This window comes from Triturus cristatus, chromosome 11 (assembly GCF_964204655.1).
Source record: "Triturus cristatus chromosome 11, aTriCri1.1, whole genome shotgun sequence".
Classification (NCBI taxonomy): domain Eukaryota; kingdom Metazoa; phylum Chordata; class Amphibia; order Caudata; family Salamandridae; genus Triturus; species Triturus cristatus.
This window is the reverse complement of record NC_140594.1, coordinates 52,554,143-52,570,147: the sequence shown is the minus strand read 5'-3', so window position 1 is coordinate 52,570,147 and position 16,005 is coordinate 52,554,143. Positions and strand designations below refer to the sequence as shown.

General features: G+C 49.9%; 1 protein-coding gene across 2 annotated transcripts in view; it reads right to left on the bottom strand.

The window, feature by feature from the left end:
* CDC45 (cell division cycle 45) overlaps nt 1-16,005 on the bottom strand; it is a 433,910-nt gene that overhangs the window by 150,087 nt on the left and 267,818 nt on the right. For both annotated transcript variants that reach the window (XM_085633419.1, XM_085633420.1), the window contains 3 exons: nt 15,804-15,935; nt 15,499-15,597; nt 14,571-14,732 (listed from right to left, as the gene is read on the bottom strand). In XM_085633419.1, coding sequence (XP_085489545.1) covers nt 14,571-14,732; nt 15,499-15,597; nt 15,804-15,935 — 393 coding nt within the window. The remainder of the gene's footprint in view (nt 1-14,570; nt 14,733-15,498; nt 15,598-15,803; nt 15,936-16,005) is intronic.

Here is a 16,005-nt window from a genome sequence, read left to right as displayed (position 1 = left end):
ATGGGCCAAGATTAGAAGGAAGCCTCTGCACTTCAGTGGTATGACCAACCTCCTGGATGCACCAGGCTTGGGGTCTCTAGCCTCTGAATACAGTAGCCCTTCATCCCAATACACTCTATGGGTACCTTGAGCATTCCCTGCAGCCTCAGCAGCAGCCAGCTGTCTGAGGGGTTCAAGAGAGGGGCAGTCTAACTGAGCCTGCCTCAGATCTGCCCTGGAAGGTCCCCCTGTCCCAAGAAACTCTACCTGATCAGGTTCAAGTTCTTCTAGGACAGTTCCTTCAGGGCTCTCAGAATCATCCTCCTGGGAGGGCTGATCCACCACCTGAGGCAGGGGGGAAGGCACAGCCTTAACCCTACTGCTCTTTCTCTTGGGTTGTGACTGGTCCATAGTTTCAGGATCCAGCACTTGTTCAGTGTTGCACTTTTTGGCCTGTGAACTGGTCACAGCAAGGACATGTGCATCTATCCCCAGCATTTCTGCATGGGTCCTATACTCCACTTCAGACCAAACTGAAGTTTCAAGATCATTGCCCAGTAAACACTCTACAGGAAGGTCTGAACTAACAACAACTTTCTTGAGGCCAGTTACCCCTCCCCAGGAGAAGTTAACAATAGCCACACTATGGGAGGTAGTGGCATTGCTAGCGTTGGTCACTAGGTAATTCTCACCTAGTATGATCTGTCCAGGGTCCACAAAAGCAGGTGTCACCATTGTGACACTAGCTCCAGTGTCCCTGTAGGCCTGAGCCATTCTTTGGTTGATAAAAGGTGTCTGTCTGTACTTGCCCAGGTTACTGGGGCCTACAGTAGAGGACAAAGCTAAGTCCCCATCACAGATCAGAACAGCCTGAGTAGGTACTCTGACTAGGCCAGAATCCTCCTCAGTTCCCAGGGTTAACCCTACTACACCCTTTTGCTGGGAACCACCACTTACAGCTGAACTAGGGGGTACAGTTGCCTTAGGGGCAATGGTGGCTGGGGGCTTATCCTTTTTGGTGCACTCACTAAACCAATGTGAGTTGGACTTACAATAGTTGCACCATGGTTTCTTTTGGCCATCTTTCTTCTTATCCTTTTTGGAACCACCCTCCCCCTGAGCCTTTTGGGGGCCTGGTGAAGACTTCTGGTCCTTTTGTTTCTGCTCATTACCCTTCTGGTCTGCCTTTTTCTGATCACCGCCCTGGTTCTGGTTTTTCTGCTTAACTCTAGTCCTGACCCATCTATCTGCCTTCTTTCCCAATTCTTGGGGAGAAGTCAGATCAGAATCAATCAGGTGTTGATGCAATAGCTGGTTTTGACAGTTGTTAAGTATTTGCTCTCTCATGATCAAATTATACAATCCTGTATAGTCCTTAACCTTACTTCCCATTAGCCAGCCTTCCAGAGCCTTAGTGGCACAATCTACAAAGTCAGTCCAGTCCTGAGTCTGTGTCTTCTGGGTATCCCTGAACAACAACCTGTATTGTTCAGTGGTTAGGCCAAACCCATCAATCAGAGCACTCTTCAGGACAGTGTAATTATCTGCATCCTCATCACTAACTGTGAGGAGCTTGTCTCTTCCTTTCTCAGAGAAGGAGAGCCACAAGATAGCTGCCCACTGACTTTGGGGTACCTGCTGTACTTTGCAAGCTCTCTCCAAAGCAGTTATCCATTTGTGGATGTCATCCCCACACTTGTAGGGAGGGACAATCTTGCTCAGGTTTCTATTATCATAGTGCCTGTCTCTATCTCTAGGAATGTTGCTGCCACCAGTGGGTTCTAACCCACTTAACTTTTGCTCTCTAGCCAGAGCAAGCTTCTCTTTGGCAAGGGCAAGTTCTTCCCTCTGAATCCTCAGATTAGCCTCCCTCATTCTGGCTGCATGCTCCTTTCTCTCAGGTGAAGTCATTCCCCTGTGAGAGGAAGCATTAGAGATGCTAGAGACATGGGAGTGGATGGATTCCCTTGAAGGGGATCTGTCCCTCCTGCTTCTCTGTGAATGCCTACTTGGGGGTCTGTATGGGGGGACCCCATGCAAACTCCCATGTAAACTTAAGTTAGCCTGGCTAAGTCTCCTTACTTGGCTCTGGCTGTCTACCTCCCCATCTGAAGCCCCATCTGACTCCTCTGTGGTGGGTAGACCCTCCTCTGTGCCTAGGGCACCTGCCTGAGATGCCCTATGAGCATCATACTCCTCTAGGAGTTGTCTTAACTGAAGGAGGGTAGGGTTTGCACCCTGTTTTATTCCTCTGGAGGTACACAAGTGTCTCATCTCCTGGAATGTTAAGGTATCATATCTAGAGGGGATCTTTTGCAGACCTGATCCTCCTGAGAGAGCATCTACTTGATCTACTCTCAGAGACATGATCTAGTGAGGGTGTGGTGTGTGCACCTACCTACACTAGTTGTATCTACTAAACCTCTCTAGTAGTTGTAGTCAGGGTGTGTTACTCCCTTCAACCTACAACTACAAAGTCCAGTAGGACTTAAGTATAATAATCTATGTTATATGTACCTAGACAATATCTGTGTGATCTTTCAATTTAGTATCTCAAGATTACAATGGTATTACAACAGCAAGCTCAGATCCCAACCGCTGCTCACCAATGTGAGAAGTTGGCCTGATGTATGATGTCACTAGTTCTAGTGTGCACCTTATATCAGTCCAAATACCCTTATGGTGATTGGTTGTAAAGTTAACCTTATAGACCAGCTATCCTAGTGGTAGCATGGACAAGAGCAGTCTTAGGCTAAACTCTGAATGGCATGTGAAGCCAGCTGTGATACCATATATAATCCCTTGAATACCAAATGAAAGGACACCACAACAGATATATATATATATAAAATAAAGTGTATTTATTCTAAGCAAACCCTCAGCACTCTTTATGAGATTAGAGGTAAGTACAACACAGTCTTATTAATGCATACAGTAAGTCACACAGGTAAGTAATACAGTTAGGCCCTAGGGGCCACGCAAACCATATACTAAGTAAGTGGTATAAGAACCACTGTCACGGAAATAGAATAGGCCTAGGCCTAGGGAATCGCTGGGGCTACACTACACTAGCGTTAGTTAGGAAGTGGGAGGCCCACGGGATTCGTGTGCAGAGTGTAAACACTCACGCGTAATGCGTAAAAGTCAATAGCAATAGTACAGTTTAGAAAACGGTAGATTTAGGACACTTCCGGAGTAGCTAGGAAGTTGAGACTTGAAAACTAGACACTAGGATAGTCACTATCCTGATGAGCACCGGAGTACCCAAGTTACCTAGCCCACAGGCTGCGGGTGCATAGGGGTGAAGATGCGTCGTTTTCGTCGTCGACTCCTATGGATGCCTGAAGAAAGATGCTGACAGGCAGTCAGTGAAGAGTGTCCGGTGGATCCCAAGGTTGGGATCAAGAAGAGAAGAAACCTGCAAACAGAAGGGACAGAGTCAAGGTCACTAGCCAGTGACCACGTGGAACCAGGAAGGAACCAGGCGATGTCGTGAAGAGTTGCAGGTGAAGGTGAAGCTTGTCGCTGCAGCCAGGAGGACCAGGAAGCGTCGAGGACGACCAGGACCAGGAGGCGAGCTGTCCCACGAAGGCTCTTGCTGTCGGCGGCGTCGAAGTTGGACTAGGACTCACCAAGCCTTGGCAAGCGGAACCCACGAAGAACAAACGACTTGCTTCTGGTGCAGACCAGGAAGTTCTGGGGTGCTTCTTCTTTGCAGAGAAGCGGGAGCCAGTCTGGAGGAGCCAAACCAGCGCAGAAGATTTCAGGGTGCGTCGTCACAAAGGCCACTAGCCAGCGGGCAAGCAACCGGACAGACGCGGCAAGCAGGAAAATGCTGAAGGGCCCCACGCAGGACTCGTGGAGTGTGGGGGGCTGATCTTCGGTGCAGATGGTGCTTGGGGTTGGGGCTTCTCAATCCCCGGTGCACAACTTCGAGGGTACCTCAGAAGCTGCGCTGTAAGTTACTAGCCACTTTTCCCAGGTAGCCGGTCCCACGTCGCTCGTCGCCTCCACGGATCTCAGCTCTGCTGCAGATGTGGATGAGGGTCGGAGAAGTCTGGAAGTCAAGGCTCTGGTCGGGCTCTGCAGTCGGTTCCTCGTAGAACGGTCGCAAAGCAAAGGGTAGTCTCTTGATGGTGCCTGTTTGCACAGGGTAGCCACTCCTTGGCTACAAGGGAGATTCTTCAGTCTTCTTCTTTCGTCGAATGTCGAAGGTCCAGAGTTTCTGTTCAGTTTTGCAGGTTCAGGATAATCTAAAGTCTTGAGGCCCAACTCCCACTCTTATACTAATCTGGGGGGCTGGGATACCTGCTAGGTCACGCCTTATGGGTGGGACCTGGGAGGGGGTGGTTACACCCACTTCCCTTTGTCCAGTTTCGCGCCAGAGCTGGGGCTGGAGTGCCCCAGCGCCGGTTTGAACTGGACTATGCAAGGAACACCTTGTGTGCCCCAGGCATGTCTCATTCCTTTCAGCCCACCCTGCCCCAATACACTAAAGGCTGTCTGGGGAGGTGCTAGCACCTCCCCAAGCAGGAAACCTATTGTCCAGGCCTCCCTGGCTGGGATCACTCCCAGCTGCAGGAGGTCAGACTTGTGTCGTGGCAGCAGCATCCATTTTGTGATGCTGAGGCTTTGGTCAGAGGCTAACAGTTGAAGTATGATTTTAACATGTCTTTCCCTCTAGAAGGGGGGAATAATATTCTCATGTCCAGAAATGGCATGGGGGTATTATTCCCTAGTGTTAGACACCTTACACGACATGTTTTGATAAAGCCAAACCATAGTTACCATAACCGTCTAAGATTATAAGGCACTTTAAGAGTATATGGTAGGCTATATCATAGAACAGCTATAAGGACAAGGTTCCGAAAGCTGCAGACAGGCTCAGCTCATGCTAGAGCACCATCTCACATGTTACCAAGCACTCTGCCTCCAGGATTGTCAAGGCCTGCCATAGGAGTGACTGATAGGTACACATGTGTCTATATGTAAGTTAGGTATAGGAATACTACACCTAAGCAAGGGGTGATTACACGACCTAGCCCCAGCTGAGTGATCAGCCAGTTGTGTCAAAATGGAAGGCCAGGCCAGGGGTGGCATAATACATGCTGCAGCCCCTGGTAGGCCTAGGGTACACCTATGCCCTGGGTACCTAGGGTACACTGTACAGGGGCCAATAAGGTGATCCTATCCAAATGGGTTATGCACCTAAAGTACATAGTATTAATTTAGAGAGAGAACAGCAGGGCTGTGGGTCTGATTAGCAGGCCCATAGCCACATCCAAGTCGAAAACCAGTAAAGCAAAAGCAAAAAGTGGGGGTGAACATAGAAAGCAGACCCTACTCTCCTACACTCAGCAACATCTGAATCCGAGGAGCGGCCCTGGAGTGGATCATCTCGTTCCTCGCCGGAAGAACCCAGAGAGTCCGCCTCCCCCCGTTCCGATCCACGGCCACCGAAGTCATCTCGTTCCGCAAGGATCCTCGCTCAGCCCCACCCTCTTCAACGTCTACATGAGCCCACTCGCAGCCATCGCACGCCAACACAACCTTAACATCATCTCCTACGCCGACGACACCCAGCTGATCCTCTCCCTCACCAACGACCCCGCCACCACCAGAGCCAACCTCCAGGAAGGAATGAAAGACGTCGCGGAATGGATGCAGCGCAGCCATCTGAAACTGAACTCAGACAAGACGGAAGTCCTTATCCTGGGACCATCCCCTTCTGCCTGGGATGACTCCTGGTGGCCCCCCGCCCTAGGCACCGCACCCAAGCCAACGGACCACGCACGCAACCTGGGCTTCATCCTGGACTCATCCCTCACGATGACCAAGCAAGTCAACGCCGTCTCGTCATCCTGCTTCAACACCCTGCACATGCTCCGAAAGATCTTCCGGTGGATCCCCACCGAAACGAGGAAGACGGTCACCCAGGCCCTCGTCACCAGCCGGCTAGACTACGGGAACACACTCTACGCTGGAACCACAGCCAAACTTCAGAAAAGGCTCCAGCGCATACAAAACGCCTCCGCACGACTCATCCTGGACATCCCTCGTCGCAGCCACATCTGCGCCCATCTGAAAGACCTGCACTGGCTCCCCGTCAGCAAGAGGATCACGTTCAGACTCCTCACCCACGCACACAAGGCCCTCCACGACTTGGGCCCGAAATACCTCAACAGCCGCCTCACATTCTACACACCCACCCGCCAGCTCCGCTCCGCTCCGCCAGCCTCGCCTCCGCCTCCGTCCCACGAATTCACAGAGCCACCGCCGGAGGAAGATCCTTCACCTACCTGGCGGCCAAGACATGGAACTCCCTCCCCACCCACCTACGGCTGACCCAGGACCATCTCTCCTTCAGGAAACAACTCAAGACCTGGCTGTTCGAGCAGTAACGACCCCCTTCCTCCCCCCCCCCCCCAGCGCCTTGAGACCCTAGCGGGTGAGTAGCGCGCTTTACAAATTGATTGATTGATGGAGTCCCTGGCAGCTTGGTGGAGAGAGACACGATCTTCCCAGCGACCTGACCTCTGAGACGATTGATCTTCGAGTGCCTGTTGTAGAGGCCGCATGTGAAGGCGTGCATTAGGCACAATGTAGATACACAAGGCCATCGATCCCAGTAGTGAAGACACTTCCCTTGCTGTGCGAAGTGCAGTGTTGAGAAGAGTGTGGTACTTGAGAAGCATTGATGACAACCTCTCCCCTGAAGGACACACGCTTGCCTCTGCGGAGTCCAGGGAGGCGCCCAGATAGGGTATCCGTTGAGTGGGGTTGAGGACAGACTTCTTGTAGTTGACTTCCAACCCCAAGGAATGCAGCAGGTTGAGGCAGTAAGAGAGGGCTCTGGAGTAGCACAGGTGTGGAGCTTTTCAGGAGCCAGTCGTCTAGGTATGGATAGACGAAGATCTTCCGCCTGCGGAGGAAGGCAGCCACCACCGCCATGCACTTGGAGAATGTCCGTGGGGCGGATTGGAGGCCGAACGGAAGCACTCGATACTGGTAGTGGTGACGAGAGACCTGAAACCTCAGAAATTTGCGATGTTTCACTGAGACAGGAATGTGAAAGTAGGCGTCATGCAGGTCGATGGCACACATCCAGTCTCCCTGGTGAAGGTGCGGAAAGATTTGATGCAGGGCTAGCATTCTGAATTTTCCCTTTCTGATAAACCTGTTCAGCAGGCGCAGGTCGCGGATAGGTCTGTACTCTGGCTACTCCTCGCTTTTGGACTAGGAAGTAGCGAGAGTATACCCCCTGGTTTCTTTGGAGAGGTGGGACCTCCTCTATGGCCCTCTTGGAGAGGAGGATAGATACTTCGTCCTGTAAAAGCCGACTTTGAAGTTGAGGAAGGCGCTTCAACTGCGGGGGCACTTGCGGAGGCGGAGACTTGAACCTTAGCAAGTAACCATGCTGCACAATATTCAGCACCCATTTGTCTCTTGTTATAGTTTCCCACTCTTCCAGGTGAAAAACGATACTCCCTCCTACCGGAGTGGCGAACGGGTGCGGAGGAAGCAATGCCTCACTGTTTGAGAGGCTACTTAGTGGTAGACTGTTGTTGCTTGTAGTTCCCTCTTCCTCTGCCACAACCCCTCTGCTGGAATTGGGACCTCTGCTGGTTTTGGGAGGACCATTGAGGGGTTTGACCCCTCTGCTGGAAGGAACGTTTGTCGCCCTGACAAAAGTGCTTCCGGTATTCTTTGCGCTTCTCCAGACCTACAGCATTGACAGTATCCAGCTCTGCCTTCATCTTGTTCATCTCCTCGTCGGCGTGAGCCCCGAACAAGGAGGAGCCGTTAAATGGAAGATTCAGAATATTTTTCTGTGCATCAGGCTTGAGGCCTGTGAGGCGCAACCAGGCTGAGCGCCGTGAACAGACCATGAGTAACCATGAGCGGCGAGATCTGAAGCGTCCGCTGCCGCACTTATAACTTGATTGGCTACTAGCCCACCTTCTAGCAGAATTTTGCTGAAGTAAGCCGGTCTTCTTTGGGGAGCTTTTCGGTGAACCTTGACAGAGTCCTAAAGAGACCTGTCATATCGCCCGAGAAGGGCTGAGGCACTTGCAATCTTCATGGAAGAAGCCGACGTATTGCACATTTTCCTGCCAGAGGAGTCCATCTGCTTACTGTCCTTCTCTGGGTGGGACAGAAGATGACACAGACGCCGAATGAGACCTCATGGCTGCCGCCACAATGACGGAGTCCGCTGGTGGATCAGCTCTGAGAAATAAGGAATCTTTGGCTGAGGGCTTACACTTTTTGGCAATCCTGGATGGTACGGAGCCCACCGTAGCAGGGGTGAGGAATGTGGCCATAGCTGGTTCCGAGAATCCTGGCACTGAAGAAAGCAGCGATCTAGGAGCTGTGCGATGGTGTAAAGGTGTCGAAGATGATAGATGTGGGAACTACAGGGGTATGCAAAGTGATTTTTAGTTTCTTCGCACCACAACCCAGGACATCTGAGAAGGTAGCGATGTCATCTATAGGAGACACCCGTGATGGAAGAGTCGAGGAGAAGGTCGGAGAATAGTCCCGGACCGAGGACCTCGTGGAGGAAGACCATGTGGGTGATCTCGTGCATCTTCTCTTATGGGGACAGTCGTGATGAGAGCGGATACGATCGCTGGACCTTGATCGGTGCCTGGAAGGTGATCTTGGTCTTCTGGGGGGGGACTGACGACCCCTGGACCGTGATCAGTGCGTTGACGGTGATCCTGGTCTTCTGAGGGGAGACTTGCTTCTCTGAGGAGAGATCCTAGAAGGTGAGTAAGTGCTAGAGTAGTCAGAGCCCGGACTTCTGCAGTCACCTGTCCCGACACCTTCCAGCCAGCGAGGTGACATACCGTACTTCTCTCCAGCTTTGGGAGATTTCTCCTGTGAAATTTGCACAATATGCAGTCCTGGGGGTGATGACTGGTTCTCAGATGACGTCTCCTCTGCGGCCGCTGCACTTTTTTCCCTCGACGTCGATGAAGTCTGCATCACCATCGGCGTTGATCGAGGGGATCTGCTATGGGAACGCCATCCCACTCTCGACGTCGAAAGCCTATGGCGATGTGGAGACCTCGACGTCGACCTTCGCCGTCGGTCTGGTGACCTCGACGTCGACCTTCGCCGTCGGTCTGGTGATCTCAGCATCGATCTTCCATGGCGCCGAGTTGGCGTCGACCTTCTTGACGTCGAGTGATGGGACTTCGACGAAGCTCTCGCCGTCGACAAGACCGCTTGCGGCGAGATGTTCGCCGTCGTGACTCTCGACGCCGACCCCCTCGAGGGTGGCAGAGAGTGTCTCGACGTCGACGGAAGCCTCGACGTCGACGGAGACTTTTGAGGTCTCTCAGGACCCACAGCCTTCGAGCCCGAAGCGCTGTGCCTCAACGCCGACTTACTTGCATGCGGCGGAGAATCTCGACGTAGAGATAGTGATTTGTCCCTAGACGCTGAAGAGTGTCTGAGTCTCTTCGGCGGCAACTTCGAATCTCCTGTTAACTTCTTCTTTCTGGACTCAGGAGGTGGTATGTCACCGTTTTCGGTGTTTGCTTGAAAAAGGTGGTTTGAAGACTCCATGGTCACCTCCATGATGGCTTCTGTCCTTCTCCAGCTGGGCATGAAGTTTTATGCGTTCTCTGTCACGCAGAGTCCGCCTGGAAAATGTCTGGCAGTGGTAACACTGGTCAGGATTGTGTGAGGATGGAAGACACAATACACAGTGTGGATCTGCCAGTGCCATCTTCTTGCCACAGGAAGGGCATTTCCTGGATAAGGCAGGCATTCGGACTGGAAAAAAAATATATGGTAATACCAAAAAACCAGTAGAATAAGCCTTTAGGAGTCAGAAAATGTCAAGTTTTCTGAGCAAAATATCAATTAAATCACTTTCAGTCAAAAAACTGAAGAGCTCAAGCTCCAGGATCCTCATAGAAGGAGCCTGAAAAAAGAACTGGCCTAACTGCCACCTGTGGTGCCTCATGGGAGCAAGGGTTCTCCTGCAGGTCTTAAAGGCACTGTAGCACTACTCTAATGCCTTAAAGGCAAGGTGTCAGTTTTCTTTGTTTCCTAGTACTCTGCTGCAGCCTACAGGCAAATGCCTGCAATTACAAGTTTGCTTTATGGCAATAAAGCATTATTCTATGACAATTGGTTAGTGCTTCCTTTTTTCCTTATGGGTTAGGAAGGTAGGGGTACTACAATGCAAACCTAAGTAATTTCAGCATTTTTGCCATGTTGGAAACATTTTAGGCTGCATGTATGTTTTCACATATGCATATATATATGTATATATATGTACTTTCTATATGCTCCGGGATCCCACACATGGGCGGGGATTATTCATAGATTATGACTATTGATGAGTATCCCCTGGATGAGAACCCCTATTATGTGTCGCCCACGCAGGGGGTGCAGAGGGACTGCTGTAACTTGCTCTTGACCCCATCCAAAGAATTCTTCCCTTGCTGTACTTCTTCTGTATGTGATGGCGACATGAGAAGGCTCCAGGGGTGTAAGTGCTTAACGTCAGGTGGAAGGAGGCGTCCACCAGCATTAACTTTTGGGGACTGGCACTTATTTTAACTCTTCAGACCGACTCGGAGCAAGAGAGAAAAAAACAACACATAGGGGTGAAAAAGACTGAAAATTCATGACAAAGAAAAAAGCAGGGACCTGAAAGAGTGCGATAAAGTGGCAAGGAGTGTTGGTTGGTGGATTAGAGGAATGAAGTGGAATAAAGACTATGCAGTCTTGGTATTTGGCACACCCAGTGCTTTAAATGGACCAGTACTGTCCAGTACGGAGTACCAGCACTTTATTTCGAGAGGGAGAGTACCGGCACTTCACAAGAGAAATGCAATACTTTTAAGTGGAGAGTACCTGCTCTTCTCAGAAGCAAGCAGGTACCTGCACTTCTATTTTTCCATTTCAAGCACTGGGCCCACTCAACCTTCAATAGTGCTGGCCGTGGGCTTCTGATCAAATATCTAGGCACTGGCACTTTCACAAATTACGCACTGCTTGTATATGCGTGTGTGCTGCACTTCCCTACTGTGAAAGAGACAAATACGCACATCTGTGACACCAAAGGAGCCAGAACAGTACCAAAGATAAGCAGCATGGCCTGCACTAAAGCCTCGGTCAACTGCGTACCCTTTTTAGGTCTCGGCTAGCGAAGGCTGCGCTTGCGCAGTCTCGCTCGCGAGATATAATGACTTGGAGAAGAGGGGCTTGAACCCGCCCCTCTTCTCCATTGGCTGGCCTCTTGAATGCTGGCCAGCCATTGGAGAAGAGGTCCGTCACTCCGAACAGGCCCCGTCCTTTTCGGATTCGGGGGCGTGTTTTTTGCTACTTTTCTAATTATCTCCTCCAGCCAATGGCAAGAGGAGAGAAAAGAAAAACACGCCCCCGAATCCGGAACCGCCGCTGCCTTTCTCCGAGGCATTTCTGCTTCGCCTCGGAGAAAGGCGGTGGTGTGCTTGTTTAACACCTCTTTTCGGCGATGCCGGTGTGGTCCGTCACGCGGAGTCCCAGCTCTCCCCACGCTCCATAAACGAACACGTCGCATAATATTTTGGCACGTGGGAAGTCTCCCAATCCTTCTAACATCACCAAAAGTTAAGAGGGAGGGACGAGAGGGCGGGGGAGCCTGCCGCTAAGAGTGAGCTATTGGGGGGGGGCGGCAGGGATGCCTCTGCCAGTTTGTCTTCCGTGCCCCAGCCCTCCGCCTCCCGCTAACGCAGCCCCGTCGCCACCGTTGGTCCCTGAGCTAACATCGCCGCAGCTCCCGTTCCTATCGGAGCTGCCAGACTCTCGACGCTTGACCCTAGAGCCTGCCTTTTGGGATTTGCCTATTGTCCCGTCCTCCCCTCATTACACGCACCCCCTCCCGCCGATTGTAATCTCCCCTTCTCCACCCCCGCGTTCACTAATTTTAGCCTCTTCCAGAAAGCGGGACACTGATGTAATACAGTGGGCCAAAGGCGATGACTTTGGATCGCCTTGTAGGTGACTTCTGCAGGGCGATGACAGCTCCGTCTTACTGGTATTAATAGGATGTCTTTCGGCAAAATACTTTAGTGGGGCAGCATCCCTGGGCCCAGCAAATGTGCCACCACCCCAGACAAATAGAGGGGTGCTTTAATTCAGTGGGATGGTCGGATTTCTTTGGTTATGATTGCACCTTTAGCCGCCTAAGAACAAATTCTGGTTACTTTCCCGGTCAAGGTCTTCAGAAAACTGTAATAAAAATAAAATACAAAAAACGCCCACCACTGAATCCATAAAACAAATCCATGGATACCTTTTTTGATGTGTAATGTCATGGTGTATTTGACGTGCGACCTGGAAATATGTAGCTTATTATTTGATACAGTGTTTTTTCTTTTAAATGATTTAGCTGAATTTTAGGATTTCAGTTGTATGAAATAATTGTGTATATGTAGGGATAGCAGCGTTAACATCTATGATTCGGAAATAGCCTGGAGGAGGTCTACCGAGTGTACCATGAAATTGAAGAATTCAGCTTTATTCCCAAGATGGCTACCTTGTAGACCAACGAACGAAATCTTCAGCTTGGCGTCCGTTGTCTATTTCCACTCGATCTCCGCTCTCAAACCACTAGATCTCTATGCTCTTGTTTTCCTTTCGTGTCACACGAGGCCAGACTACAACACTCCCGGGGGAAGGGGGAGGGAGAGCGAGAGGGCAGTCGGGGAGGAGCGTCACCGCAACCTGTGCTGCTTCTGCTGCCTCTTTCGGTGCATTGTGGGATCGCGGCGGGCTCCTCCGGAGGCTCGAGCCTGGTCGCCCCCCTCCTTCCCCAGCAGGTCCAAGATGGCGGACGCGGAGGCAGCGGCGGAGACGCAGGCGCCCGTGGAAGAAGACACCTGCCCGGGTTCCTTGCCGGATTTCGCGGTGGTCTGCTCATTCCTGGAGCGGTACGGGACGCTGCTGGAGCTGCCCGAATTTACCTTCCTGCAGCTGGAGCGAGTGTTGCGGGATACCGGCCCAGGTGAGCGGTATTTAGTCTTTCACGTCTTTAGTCCCTGATTTTCCCAACAGCCACTCTAAGATCTGTGTGTGTGTGGTAGGCTCTATGTGTGTGTGTGTGTGTGTGTATGTGTGTGCCTCTGTGTGTGTGGCTGTGTGGGCAGCTTTTTATGTAGGTGGCTCGATGTGTGGGTGGCTGTGTGTGGGTGGCTGTGTGTGTGGGTGGCTTTGTGTGTGTGGCTCTGTGTGTGGGTGCAAATGCAATAGGTCTCGCATTTGAGAGAGATTAAGCTATTGACATTGTAAATAACAATGCCGTTTCTTTAAATGTTTTAAAAACAAAAACAAACAAAAAAAATGTCATGAGCAATGCCAATAGCTCCAACTTTAACAATGCCGAGTCCATTGCATTGTAAATGCTTGTTTTTTGTTGTTGTTGCATATTTATATAGCGCGAACTCGACCCAAAGGTATTGGAGCGCTTTACATAGCACCGTATTTACATTACACATTCAGGCACGGGGAGATTAAGTGATTTGCCCAGAATCACAGGATCTGGACACGACCTCGCGGCTCGAACCCTGGTCTCCTGCACCAGAGGCGGCAGCGCAGCCGAGGGACCACATCCTCTCGCCAATAGACCGGGAAACTCGGGGAACATCGGGATCAACTGCGGAATCGGCTCCTCAATCAGAGATCGGAAGCGTGAAAGATTGGCATCTTTGCCCCTTCACATCTACTCTTTTGATACAGAGTGGCCAGATGGGGAGGGGTCTCGCTTCATTTGCTCATATTTCTACTTGGACTTCAACAGCGAAGTAGACTTTTTGAGCAAGCACTCTCTGCAGCAGGCCTGTACCCTCGACTAGGAGCGAGGGCAGCCCGTGACTTCTTACTGTTTTCAGCGATTTTATAGCTTTGTTTCATGGTACTGGATTGCCTTCGGGTACACTCATCCCATGACTTGGTGTGGTGGCCTGAGTCCCAGTACCAAAGGCACACTTTGCGCAGGTCCATGACACAAATCAGTTCCGGTTTGAAGCCTAGAGTTTTAGGAGGAGGCATCATTCCCTAGCACACTGGATTTTATTTTGGGAGTAGTTGAGACAGAAAATGTGAGCACAGCTTTGGATCTGCCACCCCCGACTTATTACTGGAGCAGAACGAAGGCTACACATAGTGGCACAGCACCATCTAGAGGCATGCTGGAGCACTGCTATGAGTTTCTGGATTCTGCCTTTCGAATTTTCTGATGGCGAGGTTTCTGTGTTTAGAAGTATCCATCAGAAAAGACATTTACATGCATTAAATCTAAATAGAAATTTTATAATCATTGTGTATTCTGAAAATACAGTTTGGATCCATATCTCCTGGACCTACATTAGACACTAGACTGCTTTGTGGAGATGCAAGCATGTGATACCTAGCAATATAAAAAGAATGCGTCATGACAGCTATAGCATCTCCACCAAGGAAGAATTATTTATGAACCAACAAATACATTTTACTCACTGAATTTCAACATACAATATTCAGACTGTCAGGAGGCACAATGTCTCAGGCATAAACAGTATGTATGGGTGTTTAGGGGAATACCACACCTGGACAAACTGTCCAAAGCCTTGATGAAGTTATCAGTGCCATTTTCATCCTTCTCAATATTCTCCATGAGGGAAGCAGCAGCAAAAGCTACATCACTAGCCAAGAACTTGTTCTTGAAACCAAACTGGACACTGAAGGTTTGTACTCGGACATCTTTCATCCTGAGAAAGAAAGACAGAAGATTGCCCATGAGAAAGGTGAAACTAATTTCCATACTTAAATGCTTTTGTGTAACAAACAAATAATGTAGTCAGATGATGCAAACACCAATTGTTATGCAGCTTCTGAGTGCTAGGACTCTGGTGCCAGAACTGTTGCCCAGAAGAAATGTTATCCAACATGGCAGAAGGAAAATTTGGGCTGGACCCCGAACTCAGCTCCTGACCCTTATTTCCTAATCTCTCCGCTGCACTTGCAGAAGGGCAGATCGTTTTAACTGTTCATGCCTACTGGCTCCAAACTCCGATACATATTCACCCAATCTTCCAACCTCTGGGTGTTCTATTCAGGTAAATTGTGCCAATCATCCACCTGCCCCCAGTAGAAAATCTCTTTGCGACTAAAACCTAGGGTAACATTGACTTACACAAAGATGGCCGTAGAGTCCTTAGACAATGGATTTTAAACACTTTTACATTATCTATTCTTCCAAATTAATTCTGAAATAAAAGTGTATTCTTTAAGAACTTGTTCTAATTTCTGCACCTAGCGATTTGCCTATTCAGGTCCGAAACGAATGGCTCAAGCTACATCTCTTGCATATTATGATCGCAGTTGAAGCCTTAAGCAGGCGCAGTGCTTCTTTTTAACACAGTTATGCCTTTGGTTAGGTCAAGATTTGCAATTAAAACATTTTGAGCAATGGTGGCACTAACTGCCAAAAACCACAGGTTAGCAGGCTGGTAAAATGGGAAGGGAGATCATTACCCAAACTTGTTGGCTGATTCTTCTATCATTTCCCGTAAATTTTCCTTCAGAGAAATGTCCATGGAGTTGAACTTTTGTTTCACTTGCTTCAAGGGTAAGCTGCAGACAAAGAACAGGATGTCTAGATTAAATTATTACCTTCCCCAACTGATTGACTTGCTCTTGCAGTGCAGGCATTGTTAAAGAGCACTTCTCGTTACTCGTCACGCTGCCTCTGCATTGCTAACTTTAAAGTCAAGTTAATATCAAACTATATTCCTGTAAACTAAATCTCACCACCACAGAGAGAAAACCAAATTACTCACCCCATATCAGCAAGAAACTCCTGGAGCCGTTTCTGTCCTTGTACAGACCAAAGTTTGAGGCTGGCAGATGTGTAGTATGAGTTACAGATGCTCTCAAACAGGGACCAGTGCTGATAAAGGGCTAAGCGCAAGCTGTTGATATGCCAGAAGTTAAGAAATGCACAAGACCAGAGGATTTTGGCTTACAGGGAACAGTTAAAGT